The sequence below is a fragment of the Silurus meridionalis genome, chromosome 9 (genome assembly GCF_014805685.1).
Source record: "Silurus meridionalis isolate SWU-2019-XX chromosome 9, ASM1480568v1, whole genome shotgun sequence".
Classification (NCBI taxonomy): domain Eukaryota; kingdom Metazoa; phylum Chordata; class Actinopteri; order Siluriformes; family Siluridae; genus Silurus; species Silurus meridionalis.
The window spans coordinates 13,806,468-13,830,075 of NC_060892.1; the positions used below are offsets into that span (position 1 = coordinate 13,806,468).

Here is a 23,608-nt window from a genome sequence, read left to right on the forward strand (position 1 = left end):
TCCCTCTATTTCCGCCCTAAAGATCGTTGCAGATGGGGGAGACCTGCTGCCTCTCAGGAGGTGCCGACGGCTGCAGTATACTGCTCCAGCCGTTCGGGTACTTGAGGCCAGTCTGCTAGCCCTGCCACAGGATGTGTTTCAGGGCGCAGCCTCTCTCCAGTGGCCTGCTGCCTCTTTTTCTGCCCAAAAGATTGCTGCGGATGGGGGAGACCCGCCGCCTCTCAGGTGGCTTCAATGGCTGTAGGGCAACGCTCCAGCTGCCCTGAGTGGGTCAGAGGCCAACCCCGAGGGGTTGTTTCCCTTGAGGGACTTTTTGCCAGGCTGGGAAAGGCTGTCAGAGGTATCTCAGTGGGTCCTGCGTAATATAGAGGGAGGCTACTCAATTCAAAATTGGGTCCTCTCCTCCCCGGTTCAACATAATGTGTCCCATGGTGGGACCCGAGCAGGCTCTGGTCCTGGAACAGGAGGTGCGTGCTCTCCTGAGGAAAGGGGACATTGCACACAGGAGGTTCCTGGGGTTTGCTTTCGGGGGTGAAGCTTACCAATACCGGGTCCTCCCGTTTGGCCTGAAACTCTCACCCGCACCTTCACGAAGTGCGTGAATGCAGCGCTGACCCTGCTGCGGCTCGAGTGCATCCACATTTTGAATTATATCGACAACTGATTGATATTCGCTCGTTTAGAGCGCTCGATCAGTCTGGAATCGAAATGTCGTTCTCAACAGGACGGTTGAATTGGAGAGCAGATGCCCTTTCGAGGCAAGGGCAGAGGCCTGGGGAATGAAGACTCCACCCCAAGGTGGTGGAGCAGATATGGCAGAGGTTTTACAGAGCACAGATGGATCTGTTTGCGACTCAGGACACTTCACACTGTCCCCTCTGGTTCTCTCTCTCTCTCACCCAGCCCCATTAGGTCTGGACGCCTTCCCCTCGATCGCGCTGCTCTTGTGAGTTCTGGAGAGAGTTTGCCAGAAAGGTGTTTTCGGATTTGTTAATGTGTTTGCGGGTTTGTTATTTTGTTTTTGGATTTGTTCATTTGTTTTCGGATGTTATTTTGTTTTTTTATTTTTTGTTTGTTGCCTTTTCCATCACTGCCACATTTGTGTTAGCTATGTGTTTATCTATTTATTTATGGTTTCCAATGTTGGCCAAATTAGTAAGATTTGCTGTGCAGTATGGATGATATACTGTAAAAGTTTCTGCCTTTAAAAGCTGTGGTGTTCTGTTGAATATAAAGTCAAACTAAACTGCTTATTGTGTATCTTAATAGCTTAAACACATAATAATCACATCATAAACAATACAACTCAATTAGTAGGCAGTACACAGTTAATCTTCTTCTTCTTTTGGCTTTCTTTCATTAGGGGTCGCCACAGCGGATCATCCTTCTCTATACCCCTATGTCCTGTACATCTACCTTTTTCACCCCAACCACCTGCATGTCTTCCCTCACCACATCCATAAACCTCCTCTTTGGCCTTCCTCTTTTCCTCCCTTATGGTGGCTCCATCCTTTGCATTCACCTATCCGATATACCCCATGTTCCTCCTCTGCACATGTCAAACCATCTCAATTGAAACCTCCCTCACCTTGTCTCCAAAACGTCCTACATACGCTGTCCCTCTAATAAACTTGTTTCTAATTCTGTCCACCCTCGTCACTCCCAACGAAAACCGTAACATCTTCAGCTCTGCTACCACCAGCTCCACCTCCTGCTTTTTAGTCAATACCACTGTCTCTAAACCATACAACATCGCAGGTCTCACCACAGTCCTATAAACTTTCCTTTTCTTGCAGATACCCTTCTATCACAAATTACTCCTGCCACTCTTCTCCGCTCACCCCACCCTGCCTGCAGTCTTTTCTTCACTTCTCTAACACACTCTCCATTCCTTTGCACTGTTGATCCCAGGTACCTAAACTCCTCCACCTTCTTCACCTCTTCTCCCTGCAACCACACCATTCCACTGCCTTCCCTTTAAATTTCCACATATTTACTCTGTCTTACTCCTACTTACTTTCATTCCCCCTCACTCCAACGCATATCTCCACCTCTCCAGGCTCTTCTCAACCTACTCCCTACTCTCACCACAAATTACAATATCATCCACAAACATCATGGTCCACGGAGACTCTGTCTGACCTCGTCTGTCAACCTGTCCATCACCACTGCAAACAGGAAATGGTTTAGAGTCAATCCTTGATGCAATCCAACCTCCACCTTAAACCATCATTCTGACTGCACACTTCACTGCTCTCCCACTGTCCTCATACATGTCCTGCACCACCCTTACATACTTCTCTGACACACCTGACTTCCTCATACAATACCACAACTTCTCTCTTGGCACCCTGTTGTATGCTTTCTCAAAATCCACAAACACACAATGCAACTCCTTCTGACCTTCTCTATACTTCTCTATCAACATTCTCAAAGCCAATAATGCGTCTTTGGTGCTCTTCCTCGGCATGAAACCATACTGTTGCTCACAGATGGTCACCTCTTCTCTCAGCCTGGCTTCCACTACTCTTTCCCATAACTTCATGGTGTGACTGATCGACTTTATTCCGCTGTAGTTACTGCAGGTCTGCACATCCTTAATCTTAAAGATCGGTACCAGCACACTCCTTCTCCATTCCTCAGGCATCCTCTCACCTTCCAAAATCCTGTTAAACAATTTTGTTAAAACAGTACACAGTTAATACACTATATTATCAATGTTTATTTACAAATGACATTCAAACACCCATATTTGTATGTTAAAGATTACATTTCAGATTTATCTGCTGTTATCATAAGCGCTATCGTTCTGAGAAGGCTTTTCACTTAAATGTTTGAGCAAGGCTGTGGGGATTTGTCTTCATTCAACTACATCCCATAGGTAATCAGTGAGGGTGATATCAGGGCTCTGTGCAGGATATTTTACTTTTCTACTCAAGCCCTAACACACAAGAGCTCGATTTTAACAACAGGGACACTGACAGGCTGGAACAGTGTTTCAGCCTCTTAGTATTAGCAAAGGGATATTTCAATTCTTACAGCATACCAAGACATTCTGTTTAACAGTGTGCTTTTAACATTGTGTCAGTTTGGGAAAGCAACACATAAGTCTGTGAAGGTCATGTGTACCAGGGAGTTGTGCTGAGTAGCTTCATCAAACATTTTTTGTTTCAGTTTGTTGAAGATTTTATTTTAGGGTTTATAATAAAAAAAAAAACAATTTCTGACAAAAAAAAGACCATAAATATAAAAAAAGGTTTTGACTTGGTTTCCAAACCATAGTTAAATAACAGTCAAGTAATAATTCAATTCAATTCATTTTTATTGTATTGTGCTTTTAACAATGGACATTGTCTTAAAACAGCTTTACACAGATAATGCAGTAATAAAGAATAAATAAAATTGTTAATGTCAAATAATATTCACCCATACTGCTTTGTATTACAGAGAGAGGGAGAGTTGTATAACCTTCAGACAGGTCTGTTGTCAAGCATGTTTCAGATTAGTAATTCAAGAATGTGCCATTGTTCAGCAGATCATATTACAATACAAACATATTTAGGGGTTATTTCATGTTTGTTTGTTTTTTTGCTTAAACATTAAACACACACACGCATTGTTTCATTGTGACAACAGACCTGGCCTACATGGCAGATCAATTCATATTTAGCATTTTTAAAAGAGACTGATGTTTAGGCTGACCTACAGATGTCCTTTTAATGTACAATGTCATGGGAACAACACAAACACACACATTTACTACCAGCTACTGTCCAAACTCCAGTGGCCTGTGCTTTCTGTTTGTGTATACTCAATTAAATTATATTACATATAGTCTATTATATGGCTGCCCTATTGTCTGCTGCTGCCTCGTAATAAACGTGTCCTGGACAAATGTTATTTTAATTTTATGAGAAATAATAACAATAAAATGTCATTTGACTAAACTGCGTTATGCTGAAATACTGTGCAACGGTTTTTAACGGTGAAATGGTGTGTAAATAAGGGCATGCATAAATGAATACAGTGCCATCTACTGGTTGAATGTGGGGCTGTAGGTAGTGAAATTTGGGATTTTTGCAGATTGCATGGGACATGCTGAGGTAAATTGCACCCTAGGTTTTTTTTAAATACAAATTAGTCTTCCTTTCTAAAGTTTTTTTTAGTGCTTTGTAAAGTGTTAAAAAACACGACATGATTTTGATGTCGATAGCATTGTTTCATTACTATGAGGTTCATGTGTGCCTTCATGTGTTTTGTATGGAACTAGTACTGATTTATTTATTATTCTGCACCACAATACTCAATAGATAACACTCACACTCCATTGGTTGTGCAGACAAACATGGTGACATGGCCACTTAAGTATTAAGCTTTTTTTTTATTTATCTGATCTCTGAAACTGGAACGAGTTGTTTTAAGTCCTGTACTTATAGCACAAAAAGTATGAGATCTGAAGGATTTAAATGCTATCCTTTACACGATAGATGACCATATTTATATAGTGTCACTGCTTAAATATTTAAACATTTAAATATTTACTCACCTTCTTCCAGGCAAAACCCTATCTGTAATAGGATGTTCAACAAGACATAATCGGTGTTCACAAAACTCTGGCAGTTTAATGCATGTCAAGAGCTTCAGATATTAATAGCAAGGTTGTTGTGCAAATTGGTCTGGTTTTAATATTCAGAAAGTTCAGATCTTTCTCTTACCTCTTTTATCAACAAGGTATCTATACCCATATACCTGTCTCTAACTCAGTGCTGTCTGTCGTTCTTTTTTCGTTTGGCTTTATTTCTAAAGAAAAACACCATGAAAAAAGCTTTTCAATGCAGGAGCTTTAATGACTTGTAACACTGTCACCATTGTGAAGAACACTTCCATCTTTCGATAATTAGTTACTATTTTTATATTAACATATTAATTAATAAAAGATTTTCCCCTGATTTGCTGTGATTTATACACTGGTTTACATAATATAGACAAAATCTAGGGTTAGGTCAGGGCTAGTAGTTATCACATAACTAAAAATTGCACATAAAAACTGCAGTAGGTCAGCAAGTAAGTTTCTTTCTTTTTTTATGTTTTTTAAATGCAGATTTTTTGCCACACCTTCTGATTTGTATTTGTTTTCTCCACTCTGAAGGTTTTTATTTTTGCATGAGCAGGTAAATGTTCATGCAAATTAAAACACAAGATAAACTTTACATGATCATGTTCAGACATCTGTTTTTTTACACACAAAATCTTTAAAATATAAAAAGGTCAAATGTGAGGTAAAGAACTGTTTGTAAAAATCTTTAAAATAAGGAGAGGTAAAAGCATAAACTCTACAGTTAAATATATGTTGTGCTGCTTCAGTGCCTTGTTCCCCCTCCCTTAGTTCAGAAGAAAGAAGCAGTCTTACAAATGTTTTACAAAAGATTTGCTCACACTTAGGTGCTCAGTTAATACATTTTACTTAATAAATAAAGACAATCAAATAAGAGATCTTTCAGCTTGCAGCTGGTCAAAATTCCTCAGGGTGATTTTATGTTTCTGGAATAAAAGTCTTTTTGTATGTTTTCATTGCATTTCACAGTTGCATTGTGCAATTTACATAGGTAAAATCCAGAACCTTTTATTGCTTTATGATATATGATGACCTTTTTTTTTTATACACTACTCGCAAAATCCCTGAGTGTTTATTAGATGTTGATAAAAAATACCATATTTATTCACAGACAGGTGACAAATTATAGAAAAACTGTAGTTCCTGCGATGCTAGTGGCATTTATTTATTTTACTGGCATACTTTGATTCTGTTCCACCCCTTATTGTTGCTGAAAATCAACACAGTTCTTCTTTCACCATTATTAAATCACCAACTGATGAAATGTCTTGTTGAACATGATGATGCCAAGATGAATTAAAACTGTTCTTTAGGCTTTTGTCTACCAGCATCTTATTAGATCACAAAGAATTTGTTCATTTGTTACCAGCCTGTATATTAGATAAACTGTTCACATATAAAACAATTAATATATAATTTCAAGAGTCAATTTGTGAAATTGTCCATATAGACTTTTAAAAACACTTTATATATTCATTCAAAGTTAACAAGGTGGTCCTGGTCTCTTAAGGTCTTTCCAAGAGTCAACCTGATGCTGTAGGTTATATGTTGTTGTAGCAATGAGTTTTGAGTATTTACAGCGGTTGTAAGGAACAGGGAAGACGTTGAAGAGGCTCTGATCAGCCTGTCTTGTGTAGGGTATTCCCAAATGCCTCATGCACAGTCCTAAAAATACATCCTCAATGTAGACGGCTTGGACTTGCTTTGCTCCTTCAATTATCTTGTTTGCAAGGTCCAAAGAGAACACGTAGCCCAATCCCAGTGCATACGGTGGATAAAAGTCTTCAGGAAACACATTTTTTGGAAGATACCATTTGGAGCTGGGGTTTCTAAGAACAATAGCCCCATTGGCAACAAGTCCTGTTATATAGTTTTCCTTGGGTGCCTTGAGAAGCATTGTCATTAAAGAGTTCAGATTTAGAAACATATCAGAGTCAATCTTCATAGCATAATCAGCATTTTGGCAGTAGGTTGCCAGCCATTCCATCATCACCATAGTTTTGATAGTGAGATTTTTATAGCTGTCCAGGAAATCACTCTGAATTATGTCATGGTGTTCCGCACTCTCCTGCAAGATATTCTGCTGGAGTTCCTCTCTTCCTTCAGGTCCAGACTGACCAAGCAGAAAAAAAAGCCTCACCACTTTGTCCATGACTATCTTTTCAGACCCCCAGGTGGTGCGGACTGCATCCCGAGCTACCCTGTTGTGCGGTGCTACGGGAACCATTAAAACTAAAAAGGTCTTATTATTCTGACACCCCGCTGACTCATTTAAAATAAAATGATAGTTACATGGATATGCCACAGAGTATGTTGTTTCAGGTGTACATTTTTCACCTGGTAATGCAGACAACGAGACAGGTATCTCACTTCCTGGAATAAAAGAAAATGTCCTTTGTAGAACAGATGCACTAACGGTGACATTCGAAGCTGCTTTTGTTGTGTTCTGTGTAGTATTGTATATTGCCTTTACTGTCTCATACCAAATTTCTGACACTTCTTTTAAACTCACATTGTAGAAGAGTAACACTGCTAAAACAACAAGTATAAGGAAGCCAGCTCGTAGACGAGTACACCGACAGACAAATGGTTGTTCCAGGAGATCCGGGCTGTAAATGTAAATGAATTACAATGATTTTTTTTTTTAAAAGACATAAATTCATTAGCAAATCTGACAATCGTAGCTATGTCTATGTGTCAACTATAGAGAAAAACAACTTTTTACACAATTTCATCAGTAGTGTCAAAAACACCACATGCTGTTTAATTCAACTGTGTAAATATATACTTACAAAAACTAATAACAAATCAATCAGTGTTAGGTAAAGCCAGGTGAAATAAAATTAAATGCCATACCTTTTTTCTCCACCTTTGTTGGTGACCTCCACCATTTTCCTGTCGTTGCTACTGTTCCGTATTTGTTGCCATTCATCTCCCACACTTTCGTTCCTCATGCAAGTGTAACCTTTTGTACTATCACAGAAAGACACGACCATTTACAGAGGCATAACACTGACAGGCTATTGCTTTTTTGGCCACACCCCATGAGAATGTTCTTCTTGGTTTTACAGTGCATGAAATAGGAAATAAGAAAGTAAGTAGGAAGGACTATAATGTTATTTATTAATTCTAAACCAAAAAGCCGCTAAAGAAAATAATATTATACCCATCAAAATGTAGTTTGCAGTCGAAACCAGGTGAAATTACGCAATTGATTTGGTGTCGCAGGTGTCAGATGTGGGAGGTGCTGTTTCCGAGACGTTATTTGCACTCTGTAACCATAGAGCTATCTCAAGTGGCTTCCAAAGGGCATAGACATGGTGTTTTAAAAGACTCTTCCTAGACTAAGTCGTCATGAGCTTATAACCTGAACAAATGAAACGGATGGCCAAGTTTTTTCCCCCTTTTCTTTCAGATTGATTTATACTGACACCTGTTAACAGCTGTAAATTAAAGGTAAACTAAAGGTAAGGTATGTTTTAGTACAAACAGAGTGGCTGAAAGTGTGTATGCCAATTTATACCATTTACTGTGTGTTGTAACTTGAAACTGCAAAAAGAAAGAGGGGGAGGGATGGAATATCTGAGAGGTGTGATATGTGGCAGCCCATTTACCTGAACACACAAGGCTGACAATACACTGTTTTGACTTGCCCAACCTGGGGCTAAACCATAAACTACACATTTGCTGATTTTGTTGAAAATAATGTTTTAGCATTAATAGATTAGAATGAGAGATAATAATTAAAAGAAATGTAGAAAGTAAAAGTAATACTCCTGCATTCTTTCACTCCAGAGTTCAATGTTGTATTAGAAAAGAATTCCTAGAACAAGTTTGTGTGTGTGCCACAGTACAGTTTATAACAGTACAAAGTAAAAAACCTAAAGCAGATACCACCAAAGATCTATGTTCCTCAATGGAACTAGTGTCACAGTTTGCTGTTTTTAAATGTACTTTATTAAGGCTCCATCTCAGATTTCATAATTTTGAGATTGAATCTGATAGTGTATTGTGACACAAACCACATGTAACATAAATCTGTCTCCTTTGGTCACTACATTTATAGAATTTATTACATCCCCACCATTTTTCTACTGTCTATTTAATGTACGAAACATGGAACTCACTATTCCTTAAATAAACTTACAATGTGGTGTAATGGCTTTTAAGTAAAATATATGCAGATTAAAAATACCTTTTATTTGCCAGTATTGATCAAGTACATAAATTAAGTTTGGTATGGTGGAAACTGCCAAGTTAGTAGTTGAGCTAGAAGTTTTTTACATCATTAAGATTAACAGACTTAAATTACAAGGCAGGATCATATTAAGAAATTAATCTTGACTGAGTTATACAGCAGGCAAAAAAAAAGCTGTCTTGTGACAGATGTTGTAGAAAATCAAACCTATACATGCCCAGGGTACAATTCAGGTTATTTCAGTTCAAGAAGATTATGTCTGTGATTAAACCAAAAGCAGAATGCATTGTCTAATCCTAAATATTATTTGTTGTGTTCATGCTTCTGTTATATCAATATTCAATGACACTGTTGCAGTAGTTCTTTATAAAAAGTACTGCCGGAATATTTTACATATATAAGGAAATAAACACGCTCTTACCTGTAGTATGCAGTAAAGCACTTCAGTAAAATTAGGTATTATATGCAGATATATCCAAACAAACCCCCCAAACATGTTTTAAACCAAAAATTCCTATCATGAGTATCCTGCCTTTATTGTGCAGATTCCCTCACTATGACACCCCTTGTTTGCTAGTTGCAGTATTTACAGCATGTCCGAGCATGCTGTAGCTGCTAAAACAGATTTTTTAAACCCATCCCTTTTCTCACCCTCATGTAGTTTGTTGGGATAATTTTGTGTCCAACAGTAGGAATTCCTGTCCGAGTCTGTCCAAACCTCCTCCGTGGTTAATAATGCTACTCTTTCATCTTTGCACATCATTTCGTGTTCCTGTCTCAGCTCACGGTAGGAGCGTGAGAACACATGAAAAATAGAGGTAGCTGGAAAGGCCATGATTAGAATGCCGCTCAGGATCGCACTGAAGGCTACTGCTTGACCAGGAATGGTGCGTGGAACCATGTCGCCATAGCCCACTGTGGTCATGGAGATGATGGCCCACCAAAAGCAGGCAGGGATGCTGCTGAAGCCATGCCTCTCACTCTCAGTCAAGTGTATGAGAGGGGAGAACAAAGTGACCGCCACACACACAAAAAGTAGCAGTAGACCAAAATCATGCATGCTCCTCTGCACTGTTAGGCCGAGTGTCTGCAAACCTAGTGAATGCCTCGCCAACCGCATGACATACAGGATGCGCAGGGCACGCATGAGCCTTAGGATCAGACCCAGCTTATCCAAATACCCTCCACCAACAGTCGTAGTATCTCCCAGCCTCAGATCTCTCTCATCCACCAGAAGGGAGATGTAGTAAGGAAGAATGGCCACAGCGTCGATGATGTTAAGAGGCCCACGGGCAAATTCTAGCTTGCTCCGGGCCTGCAGAAATCGTAGCAGGAGCTCAAGAGTAAACCAAACCACGCACACAGTCTCCACGATGAATATCTGTTGACACCTCAGTGAACATTCTCCCTGTTTGTAAAGAATGGTACGCATTAATTTAGCATCCCTTAGTGTATGTATGATCATGACAAACTTTTTGACATTTCCCTGTAATGAGAAATGAACCTGCTTGTTAAAAACAGTTTTGTTTGTAAGCTATAGGGACAACGTCAATAATTATACATTTACACCCAAGGCATAAACTAGAACGAGCCAGATGACAGATGACAAAAAAAAAACAAAAAAACAGAAGAGGAACTGGATTCAAATACAGGAAACCTATTCTTTTCTTAGTTACTAGATATTTTATCCTATCACAGATAGGATCTTTTTAGCCTAATCATTGTAGCACAAATGTGCCTTAGTTTTTGCTAATTACTCATTAGATACAGCAAAATCTTTCCTAAAAGCATTAAGCAAATAGTATAGCTTTTACAGTAGTACAGTGGCAGGAGCAGCTTAAATAAGACTGTCTCTCATCTGTCAGTCCAACGCTTTTATTATTATAGTGTAAATGTAATAGTATTGATTGCACATTTTACAGTATATACTCATAGTTTAAATGCCTTTTGTTGGAACTTCCTTGCTTAGACATCCTATATCACTAAATTTTCAGTCAGTGGCATTTTTGGTGTTTTCTCTGTACAGGGAAGCATGTTGGCTCTTGTCTGGGCAATCAAACACAGACAACAGACAAAAACTAGACAAAACACACACACACACACACACACACACACACACACACACTAGGTATGCAGTACTCAGAGATTAGGTCAACAATTATCTACAAACGTGTATATTTTGTGTGGAAATCACTACATTGTGGTCATTACAAAAAAATGGAATGCTAAATATTTTGTGAAACAAAATATATTTTTCTTACATTTTGTACTGATTCCAAACCTAGAAATGTTTCCTTGGTAAAATATTGCATTTTGATGGAGTTACTAAATCAGCCGTTTATAATGATTATAATTATAAGTAGTATGGTAAGCTATCCTCATGTTTAGTAGGTCAGCTAATAGTAATTTAGCACTACCAGAGCACCAGGTCTCTAGTCCTGAAACGTCCAGTGTTCAAATTCAAATAGATTAAATGAAATGGCACATGAGTAATCATGACAAACTATATATAATTCTAAAGGTCCAATGTAAATTAGCTTGATAAATTGGCTAGTAATTTAGATTTTGTAAATCAGCTTGCTAAGTTAGCTACCCAGAATGGTTTTGGTTTTGTTACTATTATCCCTTAGCATTCATTCCAAAAACGTTATAAAACATAAAACAGCAATTCAAAGTTTAGGTTTGACGAAGTTGGCAGAATATTTCCTTTATGATTTCTTAGTAAACTAGCCAGTTAGGCATGAAGCACTGTTGGTCAATACTTTCTATTGTTGAATACTGTACTTTATTTGAATGTAAATTTGTTTTGAATTTTACTCAAGGTGATATCAAGTACTTCTATGTTTAATTAAGTGATGTATAATTGAGTAATTTAATTCATTTTGACTAAATAGCCATAATTTTACTTAAGAACAGTTTATCTGCATTATTTCCACCCATTCTTCTTCAATAATCTTTTTATGAAAATGAAATGAAATGTGATGTATTGATAAACATACTCGACTCTCTTCCTCTCTGAGATGAGGCAAGCTGCTGATACACAAACTGAACACGGTCACAGCAATCATAACCACAGAGACACAGGCAAAGCTCTTGCCCAGCCAGCCAGAGTGTGGGTTATCCACAATGTCCTTAAAATGGCCCAAGAAGCCACGGAACCCTTTCTCTTTCTCTCGTGTAGGTTGTTTCATCAGCCTCTTTTGCCTCCTAGCTTCCTCTTTTCTCTTCCTTTCAGCCAGCTCGTCGAGGCAGGTGATCATAGCTCGCCTGCAGCAATGCTCCATGCCAGTGGGCTCGATGCCCCAGTAAGAGAGCTCATCAGAGAGAAAAACAGCGCATGCCTGCCTCAGCAGCCTCAGCTTGCCCGCTGCCAGGAAGTTAAGGATGACACGGAAAGCAGTGGCACTGCGATCAAAGAAGAACTCACGGTTCACCTCATCATAGTCATCACAGAGCCTGGCAATGTCTTCAGGACTGCTGCAGTGACGTAGCTGACCCAGACGGGAAAGTGGGAAGTCATCCAGTGTGCTCCAGGCAAATGTGTAACGATCCCCACCAACATTCACCAGGGCAAGTTTGCTGTGGTCAACGTTTGTGAGTGCAGAGGGATCACGTAGTAGCTGGGCTCGCTGAAAGTACACGCCTTTAATGGTCTCTGTTTCAGGGATCTCAGTAAAAAAATTGTTCAAGCTGCTGTCATCTGTGCTGATGGAAAAATTGCTGAAGTCATTTGCATTTCTTATAATAGCCATGATGGCCTCAGGCCATATGAATGTAGGGGCTACAGTGGAATCTGGGCGTTTGGTGTATACAGCTTACAAAGATGTAGTCTGCAATGAAAAGAAACTCAATTAAATGCATTAAAATTTTTTTTTTTTTTTCTTACAGTGCGCATGATTGTACGCAAGGGTTTGCATGGGTTTCACAGGTACAGAGCCTTTTGTCTATTTCAACCTTTAGCTCATAGTAAAATAGTCATAGTAAAACTCAGACTGAACATATCTGATTGTTCTATTGACTTTGAAATGTTTTATAACTAAGATAAAATTTTACCCCAATCTAATATCTTAACAACAACTGAGACGCCTAACCTGCACCTGTATTTGCACTTTTCTGCTGCCACATGATTGGCTGATGGGATAATTGCATGACTGAGCAGGTGTGTAGGTCTTCATAATAAAGAGAGTAATTAATGCATGCAAAATAATAAACAACATGAAACTAAAGGCTATTTGGGCTCAGACAAAAATGATATTAGGTTCCCATTGAAAGGGCAGTGCAAGCGTTATTGTCTCTACTTTTTAGTGTGGACAAAGAAAACCTTTTGATATGAAAATAGCAAGAGAGAGAGAGAGAGAGAGAGAGAGAGAGAGAGAGAGAGAGAAGCAGTAATCTTTGGGGATAGTTTTTCCATCACCACAGCAAAAACACAAGTGGAATTGTTTACACAACTGGAAGCTGAACTGTTTATAAGAGTGACATCAGTTTAAACTCGTATTTGGCTTACATATTTTTGGCTTTTACACTTTCTTCAAATTTTGCCCCACAAATTCTCACTTTAATTCACTTCGTATAATATCTATTCTGTGAGTCTAATCTGTTTATTCAAATATCCTCCTCACCCTTACGCAGCTCGTCCATCCCCCATTCAGTTCCAAAAAGCCCTAAAATAAAACCGCTCTCTTTGGCACTTACCTGATGGACTTATATGGTGCGCTTTCCTCCCAAAACGTCACTCCTCAGCACGAGCGCACTATCACACAATTCCCACAATATAGATTTCCCACAAAATATTTTTTTATTATTTCCTTCACTCAGCTCTCAGTTTATACTCCTGTTAGAAATAACAACTTTTTTGACTGGCCGGAGGCACCCACGAACGTCCCGTTAGAGATAAAAGGCGTTCTGTAGAAGTGGAGCTGTGCGCGCAGCATCTCCGAGCTGCAGCAGTTCAGCGCCGGTGTGTTCATGCGCCACAGCGCTTGCTGACTCCTGAATCTTTCTGTTCACGAAGTAATCCGCCAATCCCATCGACATCTGCAGGCCTAGGTAAACCAGAAGAGAAGAAAAAAGGAAAAAAAAAAAATTTAAATAATAAATGTGTTTATATATACTCTACAGTGTTGTATAAAAATAAATGCACAATTTGCAAGCAACCAAGTATTTTACGTCTATAGTTCTGAACTAGAGCATAAAATTCCGTTCTAGTGTTTTATTGATGGTGGTTTGTTTAACATATCATTCCTTAATCTCTTTGTTGTCCTACAGAGGCTACAATAGTCATAAAAACATGATTTTCATAATTTTCCTGCTTATCAAACCATTTACTGAAAACCCTAATAAGTTCAATGAACTCAACCTATTGAGTAAACTCGTTTACTCAATTGAATTGAGTAATGGATTTTCCAAAACTTGTTTATTTAAGTTCACTTAACTTGGTTCTCATGTAGACTGTACTTAAATTGTTAAGGTTATCTAACTTGGTGTTTTATAATTTGCACTTAAACTATTAAGTTCATTTACTTACATATTTAAGTCAACTTAAAAAATTACTCTGAAGTTCCAAATGATTATAAATTGAATTGACTAATATCATTGTTCTTTTGACTGTGCTTTATTCAGTCCAAAAAACACATTGAACATCATATTGAATGTATTTATTGTGCAAAATTGTCTAAACATTAAAACATTTACATTTCAATAAATGAAACAGAACTGGTCACAGCCACACAAAAATGTACAGATAAATGATATAAATTACATTTCAGTTTAAATTTCAAAAACATATTGTATCAGAAAACACCTAGGTCACAGCCACAGTCTACAACACTGTACAGGTGGTAACAATATCCCACATTAACTGCCGCACAACATCACTGCTAGAACTCTGTGCACTTAAACTAAAAAAATTTTTATTAACAAAAAAGCTGATTTGCCAAAGACTGTAGTTTGGGCTTGAGGGCATTCTGTCCCATTGACATCAGTACACGCTGTATGAAATCAAATGTGTTTGCGAAAGATTTGGGGTAATTCAGGTCTAATTTCCACATGTTCTTGTTTCACCTGCAATATAAAAACAATTGAAAATATAAAAACAATTGAAAATATAAAAACAATTGACAGTCATTGACAAAACATCACAAAGAAAATTATATTTTATTATAATTAATAATATTCAAAATTAATGTTATTAATAAAACCAGCCTAAACCAGCAAATACGGATAGGAAAACAGCTAGACAATTAATTATTGATGATAAATATGAAGATGGACTGCTGAAGAACACTTTTTTCTTCCTAAAAACACACGATTAACTAATATATAAAGAATTTACATCTTACAAGTCAAATTCAGTTTCTCAATATGATTTCTAAAATAATTTTCACAAAATTGATAGCAGTGTTAGCAAAGTCTGAACAGGAAACACAACGTGTCTGAAAGATTTGTAATGATGACTGGGTGGTTCTTGTTATATAAATGTAAAATTAGGCTTTAAACAAACATATTTGACAATTAAAATAATATTTTCAAGTTCATTTCTGCATAATAACTTTACTTACCGAGTTTAAAATGGCGAATGACGAGAAGATTAATTCCAGAACTTTCCAGCATCAGCAACAGGCATTAAGGACCGCCTATAGGATTATTTAATCAATCACTGCATTAGTTCTCTTTATGGCAGGCAGAACTCCTTAAATAACCAATCACCATCAAGGGAGACCAGAGTGACTATTTTTATAAATCAGAATTTTGAGTTCATAACAGTCAAAATTTTAAGTTGAAGTATTTTGCGGCTAAGTAAGTTAATCCAACTTATATTTTTGAGTTATGGTTAGAAAATACAAAATTCAAGTAGTGTTAACTCAAGATTACTTGATTATTTAAGTAATGACAGAATTAGGGTTTACAGTGATAAGCTCTCATGCAGTCATCATGATGGAGATAACCACACATTTACATTTAGGGCCTTTAGCAGATGCCTTTACCCACAGTGGCTAAGTCTCTATTAATGATTACAAACTGGTTCACTGGAATACCATCAGTCTAAATACTCTGTTGGTACTTCTGTAAGGTGTTCAGACATTAAGGGCAAAGTAGGGTGGTGTGGGAGATGGTTGAAAACAAGTCATGCAGCTGTATCCTGGATCAGTTACAGAATTTGAGTGTATCTTAGATAAGTCACTGAATAAGCATCTGACTGATCATATCCATCAGAATAAAAATGGTTATTTGTAGGATGACAGCTATCAGTTAGAACAGATAGAAACAGCATTTTTCTAGAAAGTTTTTTTTTTTGTTTTAAATGATGAAATGATGTTTCTATGCAAAACCCATCAAAGCAGAACTGCTGGTCATGTTTAATGTGACTTCAAACTACTACTTCTTACTTATAAAGCACTAAATGGTTTGGCTCCCATGTATCTCTCCAGTCTTTTAACATGCTACAATCCACCACGCTCCCTGAGATCTCAAAACTCTGGGCTTCTAGTAGTTCCTAGAATAGCAAAGTCCACTAAAGGCGGTAGATCAATTTCACATTTAGCTCCCAAACTCTGGAATAGTCTTCCTTACAGTGTTGGGTGCTCAGACACACTCTCCCAGTTTAAGTGCAGATTAAAAACATATCTTTTTAGCAAAGCCTACACATAACACACATCACATCATAACCTTGTGCTCCAGTACATCTGATCACATGCACATTACCAACTTGTGCTGTTAATATCATGAACAGCAGCTACGCTAATTCCTCTCCACTGCTTCTCTTTCTCTCCCCATCCCAAAACACCCTGAGGTTTGGCCAGCTCCAGTCACCTCCCACCTCGTGATGATTACGGACCTTTGAAGAAGTAGATGCCGAACTTGCAAACATCCTGAACCATCTAGAGACGTGCCAGTGCCAATTGGATCCCACTAAATGTGTGGTTTTGACATTAGACCTCCTGGAGTGTTTAAAGGCTTTGGCATGGAGAAGCTGATGCTGGATCTCTGTGATGATCACAAATGTTGAGCTCATGAAACTAGGAGCTACTAACCATATAGACTGTATAAGACTGTAGAAAGAACATTACTTATAATCTTATACTCCAGTAATCATGTTAGTTCTCACTCTCCAGTGGTCTGTATTGTTGAAAGATTTATGATCAAACTCTTGATGTCACCCAAATGAGGATGGGTTCCCCTTTTGAGTCTGGTTCCTCTCAAGGTTTCTTTCTGTAAAGCTGCTTTGAGACAATGTCTGTTGTGAAAAGCGCTATAGAAATAAACTTGACTTGACTTGACTTGACATGTTGCTAAAGTAACTCGTTCTTGTCGCTTCCTTCTCTATAACATCAGAAGGATTTGATCATTTCTGCCCACACACTGCTCAGGTGCTAGTTTAGCCTCTTATCATTTCAAGACTGGACAACTGCAACTCTCTGCTGGAAGGTCTGTCTGTAAAAGCTATTTGTCCATTGCATATGATCCAAAACACAGCTGCGAGACTTGTGTTCAACCTGCCCAAGTTCTCCCACACCACCCCACTGATGAGCTCCCTCCACTGGCTTCCGGTATTTGCATGCATCAGATTTAAAACACAGATGCTTGTCAACAAGGTCAAAAATGGACCAGCACTCTCTTACCTCATAGACCACATCAACCCTCGCATTGCACCACGCTGCCTGAGATCCTCTAGCACTGCTTGACTGGTACCACAATCTCTTAGGGTAAGAGGTAAGTATACTTCAAAGATCTTCTCTGTTCTGTCACCGAGGTGGTAGAATGAACCTCGCCTAGATGTTATGAACAGCGCATTCACTGGCTATCTTCAAGCAATGGGTGAAGACCTACCTCTTAACACAGCTGTAGGCTGATTTATCTTAATCTAGCATACCAGTGCAGATGTATTCATTGATAGAGACTTAAAGCACTTTTGTATGTCGTTTTGGACAGGGGCGTCAGCTGATCAGTGAGTACAGAATAATAATGATTTTAGTGAAAGTGTAGACCTACAGTATAATTAGAACCAAAAATGTGACTAGGACATGTTATTCTTGTTCTTCTGAGAATAATACGTATCAAAATATCAAATGTTATAATGAGTAAGACATTTGAGGACAGTTTTTATGTATAGGACATTTGGATTTCCTTAAATTGTAAAGTATATAAATAACAGCAATGTTATTGTTATGGAAAAATGTGTACTGTGTCAGGTGGACACAGGTGTAGAGAATTCCTTCATAATGTGATGTCTCTGAGTTTCTGAGAATCCTCTAATAGTAGTTCACAGTCAGCACCTTGTCATGGGTGTCAGGTCACGCCTGATTGGAAATCTGTATGCAAATGTCTTGTGCCAGCTCAAATATGGAGAAGGGCCAAGGAGTTATAGATGAAACTAAGATTTAAGATCTTGATAAGTGCATTTTTTTTACATAAAGAAGAAAGAAGAAGCATTTAATTAATTGAATAGGATAGTGATGAACTGTTATCATGTAATTTATCGTTGTTGTGGAAATTCTATCAGTACTTTATCTCAAACAAAATCCTACAGCATTTCCTAGTGTATCTAATTCCCTTTGAGATAAACTATAATGACAGATGGAATTAGGCTATTAACAAATTATTTATCTTTTTATATATTTATATTCGGTTTATGACTTTTTTATTTGTACTGTTAAAGTAAGCTCAAAACCGAGGTTAAAACATGTCAAATATAATTTTGCTTGCCTTTTGAACTAGGGAATAATAATGATGAGTATCAGGGATTATAAATAATCTGTTCTGGACACTAAAAGGTTTAATTGTGATTAATGGTAAGCTTAGTATTTCAATACTAAGTTGTGGATCTGCTTTCTTTGCAAACTTTAAAACTTCAAAACTTCTGTTTTCAGTCATTTCACACACATTTGCACACAGCCTTAACTACTAAATTCACACAGATGTATTCATAAAAGTAAAAATATTAATTGGTTAAGATATCTTGTTAACCTATCAATATCTCAGGCTTTATCATGACCCCAGTGTTGATATTTATGGTTATTTGTTAAATACATTTAAAATTAAACTGTTAAATACATGAAATTCAAAATGCAAAAAAGGTTTTTCTTGTCAATTTGTCTTAAAATCCAGATCATTGGAGTGTTGCAAAGATGGCTAACCATCTAAAAGGCTCTGTTTGGATTGGTGACCAGCAGTAGGAAAGTCCTGGTTGTTTAAAACACTTTTCCATTAATAACTTTGGAGGTCACTGTGCTCTTGGGAACCTCCAATGCAATAGATTTGTTTTTGTAACCTTTCCTAAATCTGTGCCTCAACACGTTCCTGTCTCTGAGATCTGTAGGCAATTCCTTTGACCTCATGGCTTGGTTTTTGCTCTGATATATATTTTCAGCTGTTCGATCTTATAGAGTCAGATGTGTGACTTTTTATTTCAACTGAATTTGCTACAGGTGAACTCCAGTCAAAATGTAAATCCCAAACAAGATCCAGAGAAATTGGATGGACCTGGTACACAAATAGTCTGAATATTTATTTAAATGTGATCACAACACATTTAACAAATAAAACACTCAGATGAGAATATATTTCATTCCTTCTTTAAGTTTTCTTACCATCTTAGGAAAAAACTTTTTTACCACTGGCGCCACTGACTTGCTTAATGGAGTATAAAGTTACAGGGACTCATTTATGATCCCAAAACATATAGTCACAATTTGTTAAATTTTGTAAGCTGCTTTGAGACAATGTCCTTTTTTTAAAAGAGCTATACAAACCTTCTCTTCAATTATTTAGATATATATTTTGGAAAGATATTCTATTTTTGTAGGTTGGAGTCACATTTCCCTGAAGAATTCAAATTTTAGATCATGACAGACATCATTGTTGTGTAATTAATTATGGTCTGGTCTGATTTCTTTCCTTGTTCCTGCTCTGGCTCTTAGGTTACATATGCTAGGACAACCTGCCTGGACCATATCAGGTTACCCAGACACATGAGAATGCTGTGAGGGAGTTGTAAGAGACATCATACAAGTGTGTCAGTGTTTTCTTGCTCTTGTGATTCTTCTCAAAAACAATCTGTAATAGCCCATACTGTCACAAAGTGTGCTTTGTAATAAAGCAGGCAAAAGAGCAGTAGACTTTTATAAGCTACAAAGATGAAATGGAACGAAAGCTATTAATCCTTTGTTATTCTCTGTTATCATGTGACCTAGTTTGTCCATAGAGTATATATTTAAATGTGGAGAACAAACAGTTTTTTAAAAATGGCATTGGCATCCAACAGTCCCATTTTTTTAAATTCAGGTGTTATATTATTTTTATTTGGTTGTTGTTAAGATTAAACTAATATAAGACAACATGAATCAAGACAAACTAATAACAATTGAATGTTGAACAATTGAACAATCACTGCACTTTTATATAGGGTTTTTTTTTGTTTTTTTTACAAATGCAAAGACAATCACTGGCATATAAGGTTTCCCATTATGCACGCCATTTCCTTCTTAAAATCAATATGATCCTACTCTTATTGCCATGAAACATTATCAGCTGAATAAAATGTCCTTCAAATGCCAGCCATAGTGAACAGTGAATAAACCATTTTTATCTTTTTTTTTTTATCAAGTTTTACTAGATTGTTTTATGCTCTTCTTTTAATTAAAAAGGGTCACTTTAAAATAGCTTACACTGTTTATCTGCTCTTTTTAGAGATATTTTTGGTGTTTATAGTTAGTGTTGTGTGTAGTATAGGGTTTTCAGTCCTCTGATAATGAAAAAGTCTAAAAAATGTCTTGCATTTTTATTTGATATTAAAACATAAAGAAAAAGCATGATTTGTTGCATTTTTTTTTTGTTTTTTGTGTGGCATATACAAAACATTACAAACATAAAAAATGTAGTTACATTTTAGTGTGGTTGGAAAGACAAAACAAATAAGAAATCATATATTTTCTAATCTTCCTCATTTCTTTTATTTCAGATTAAACTTGCAGATAAGAGAAAAGATTTTCAAAACGAGTTTGTTTTCTTGCAGTTCCAGATGCCTGCATTCTGTTCAGATAATCATCAATTTCTTCATCATCAAAATTCTTTTGTGTTTCAAAAGATTTGTTTAAGGTGCTGAAACTCACATTCCAATCCTCCTTATTTTGCTTGGAGGACCCAAGTCTTCAGGGCAGTGGTTGTTAAAGCATTTTGCTTCTGATCAGAAGGCCATCCGCTCAAATCCCAGTACCACCTACTTTTGTTTGAGCAAGACCTTTAAGACTTAACTGCTCAGTTGTAACTTATAGGTTACTTTAGATAAAAAAGGATCAGTCAAATGAGGTAAATGTTAATATCTTTGATTTTACTGAGATTAAGGCAGTGGTGCAGAGAGAATATGGCCAGCTTTAAAAAGACTTTATCCCAGGTAAAGCACATGGCTAGGTTTAACTTAACTCTTTAGTTTTTCCTATTACTAAATTAAAATATAAAAATAAAATCTAGAAAAATCCTGAACAGTACAAAAGACTACTGAGCAGGTGGATATAATTGCAGAATGAGAGTGTAAAAAACACCCGTTTCTCCTATCCAGTGTGTGCTGTGGTTTTACCACTGTTTTGCAATTGAGCTAAGCCCAAAATTACAAGCTATTACCTTTTGAATGTTTGTTTTATTTTTTTTGCCTTTTTCTAACCAATGATTTGAAAATTAATATTTTGTAATTTCTCACTTTTTTGGCAGGGGTATACATATTTTGTTTATATAAACTTTAATCCTGTTTATTTAGTCTTGTCAATTCTTTTTATTAAATATTTTGTAAATGCAATTTTTGTTTGTAATACAGTTTTCCCCTGTTTATGGCTAGTTAGAGTCTGGCGTTTTATTTTGTTTTGTTTATTTAATTTATTATTTTTAGCTGTTAATCTTTTTTTGTTTAGATAAGACGTTTACTACTTTCAGAGCTTTTGTTTAGTATTTTGGTATGTCCTTATTTGCAGGTTTAATGCTTCATTTTATGTTAATTATAACATTTGATCTTGTTATTATTATTATTGATTATTATTATTATTGATTATTACCATTTAGATTTAAATAACCTTACTTCTGAATCTTAAGTAGTGGGGGGTATATTGTTTATTACAGCATAACGTCTGAAAACTGTTGAGTCTTTCACCCTGTTACAATCATCAGCACAATTTTGGAAGCTTATCTCTGATAAAAAAAAAATAAAAAAATTGCGCTTTGGCTAGAAAGGGTACTTTTGTTAATGTTTGCTGAAAGGGGAAAGTACAAAAATTATTAATATAACTATTAAGTGTACAGATATTTAGAACATGCCCAAGTGTTTCCATCACGTTCTTTTCCTGATATATTGCTTGATATATTGATAGCATATTGAAATTTTCCCCACTACACAGCATTTGATGTAGTCCAGTTTTAAAATGACAAAGAGCTGAACAAATAGGAGTGGCCTTTACAAATAGAAATGGAAAAAAACTCCTGGTATTTTATAATGCCATGAATATAAGTCTAGTGTGAACCACAGCGACTGGTCTATGAACCCATGCTTATGTATTGCACATATTATCACCACACACACATACACAATTTGAGAAGCAAAAAAGTATACCATATAATCATATGTCTATGTAATACATACATGAGTTGTAATACAACTTTCTCTGCAAAAAAATTATAACTTTATAAAAACTTTATAAAAAGAAAGAATCTGTCTAATGTCAGGATGTGATATGTTGTACACGATGAAGGCTAGATTGTTTTATGCTCTCCTTTATTTAGAGCATTCCAGGAAACAGCCCTCATTCTTCATCAATATGTTGGGCTTCCTAGCTTTTCCTGCTCGAATGCTGCCTCCCCGTATATTGCCACAAAGGAGACAACATGTCTTTGTAGCAAGATGGTGAATCTCCTCTACCAGTCTGTTGCTGCAAGTTGTTGGAAGATTTCTCAGAAATGACTTTGCTGCATAGTGCTTTATTCAAAAGGGTCACTTTAAAATAGCTTACACTGTTTATCTGCTCTTTTCAGAGATAGGAGAGTGTGAAGAAGAGTGTGAAAACACCCGTTTCTCCTACCCAGTGTGTGCCGTGGTTTTAATACTGTTTTGCAGTTAAGCCAGTGGTGTCAAATCTGGCCCGCGGTGTAATTATATTTGGCCCGCAAGATCATATCAAATGTGTATTAGTATTAGTATTAGCCCGCCAGTATATAGCGCATACACCGCTAATACTACAAATCCCAGAATGCTCCGCTAATACTACAAATCCCAGAATGCTTTGTTAGTGCGTTGCCGCGTCAGTCGAGACCGCTGAAAAACTCCGCATACTCAGCGCTGAATTTACCCGGAGATTTACCGACTTTGAAGCCCAGAAATGCAGATTTGAACTGCTCAGTAATCCGTTTGTGGTTGACGTGGAAAGCGCACTAACCAACCTCCAAATGGATCTGAGTCGTTGTGTTGTTGGCCTGTGAAAAATGATTTTCATTATGAAGGAAATTTGAAAGTCTATAGATAGAGCGAGGCAGACATAATAAGAAATGAATACCACTGATGTGTGTTTTATTTCAAATGTAATTTCTCATGTGTTTATAATATTAAACTTTGGTTGTTTCAGATTTAATGTTTATGCAAAACTAAAGTTTGTTTCCATATGAAAAGGTTCAACATTACACATCTAGAGAGAAGGGAAAACATGCACAATTGCGGTCATTTTTCAATAAAATATTGAGTTTGGCCTGAGACTTAGTCACAGTTTTTAATTTTGGCCCACTGTGAATTTGAGTTTGACACGCCTGCGTTAAGCCAAGCC

At 37.0% G+C, this 23,608-nt stretch overlaps 2 protein-coding genes across 2 annotated transcripts; both read right to left on the reverse strand.

Annotated features, from left to right (window-relative positions):
- Positions 1-3,304: 3,304 nt before the first annotated feature.
- Positions 3,305-9,378, reverse strand: LOC124391001 (beta-1,3-galactosyltransferase 1). Its single transcript, XM_046857217.1, has 3 exons — positions 9,235-9,378; positions 7,472-7,588; positions 3,305-7,224 (listed from the first exon to the last, which is right to left on the reverse strand). The coding sequence occupies exons 2-3, from the start codon at positions 7,567-7,569 to the stop codon at positions 6,099-6,101; spliced, it is 1,224 nt and encodes a 407-aa protein (XP_046713173.1). The 5' UTR covers positions 7,570-7,588; positions 9,235-9,378; the 3' UTR covers positions 3,305-6,098.
- A 19-nt stretch (positions 9,379-9,397) lies between these two features.
- On the reverse strand, positions 9,398-13,637 carry kcng4b (potassium voltage-gated channel, subfamily G, member 4b). The gene is made up of 3 exons (XM_046857215.1): positions 13,509-13,637; positions 11,813-12,643; positions 9,398-10,221 (listed from the first exon to the last, which is right to left on the reverse strand). The coding sequence occupies exons 2-3, from the start codon at positions 12,563-12,565 to the stop codon at positions 9,400-9,402; spliced, it is 1,575 nt and encodes a 524-aa protein (XP_046713171.1). The 5' UTR covers positions 12,566-12,643; positions 13,509-13,637; the 3' UTR covers positions 9,398-9,399.
- Between the last annotated feature and the right edge of the window lie 9,971 nt (positions 13,638-23,608).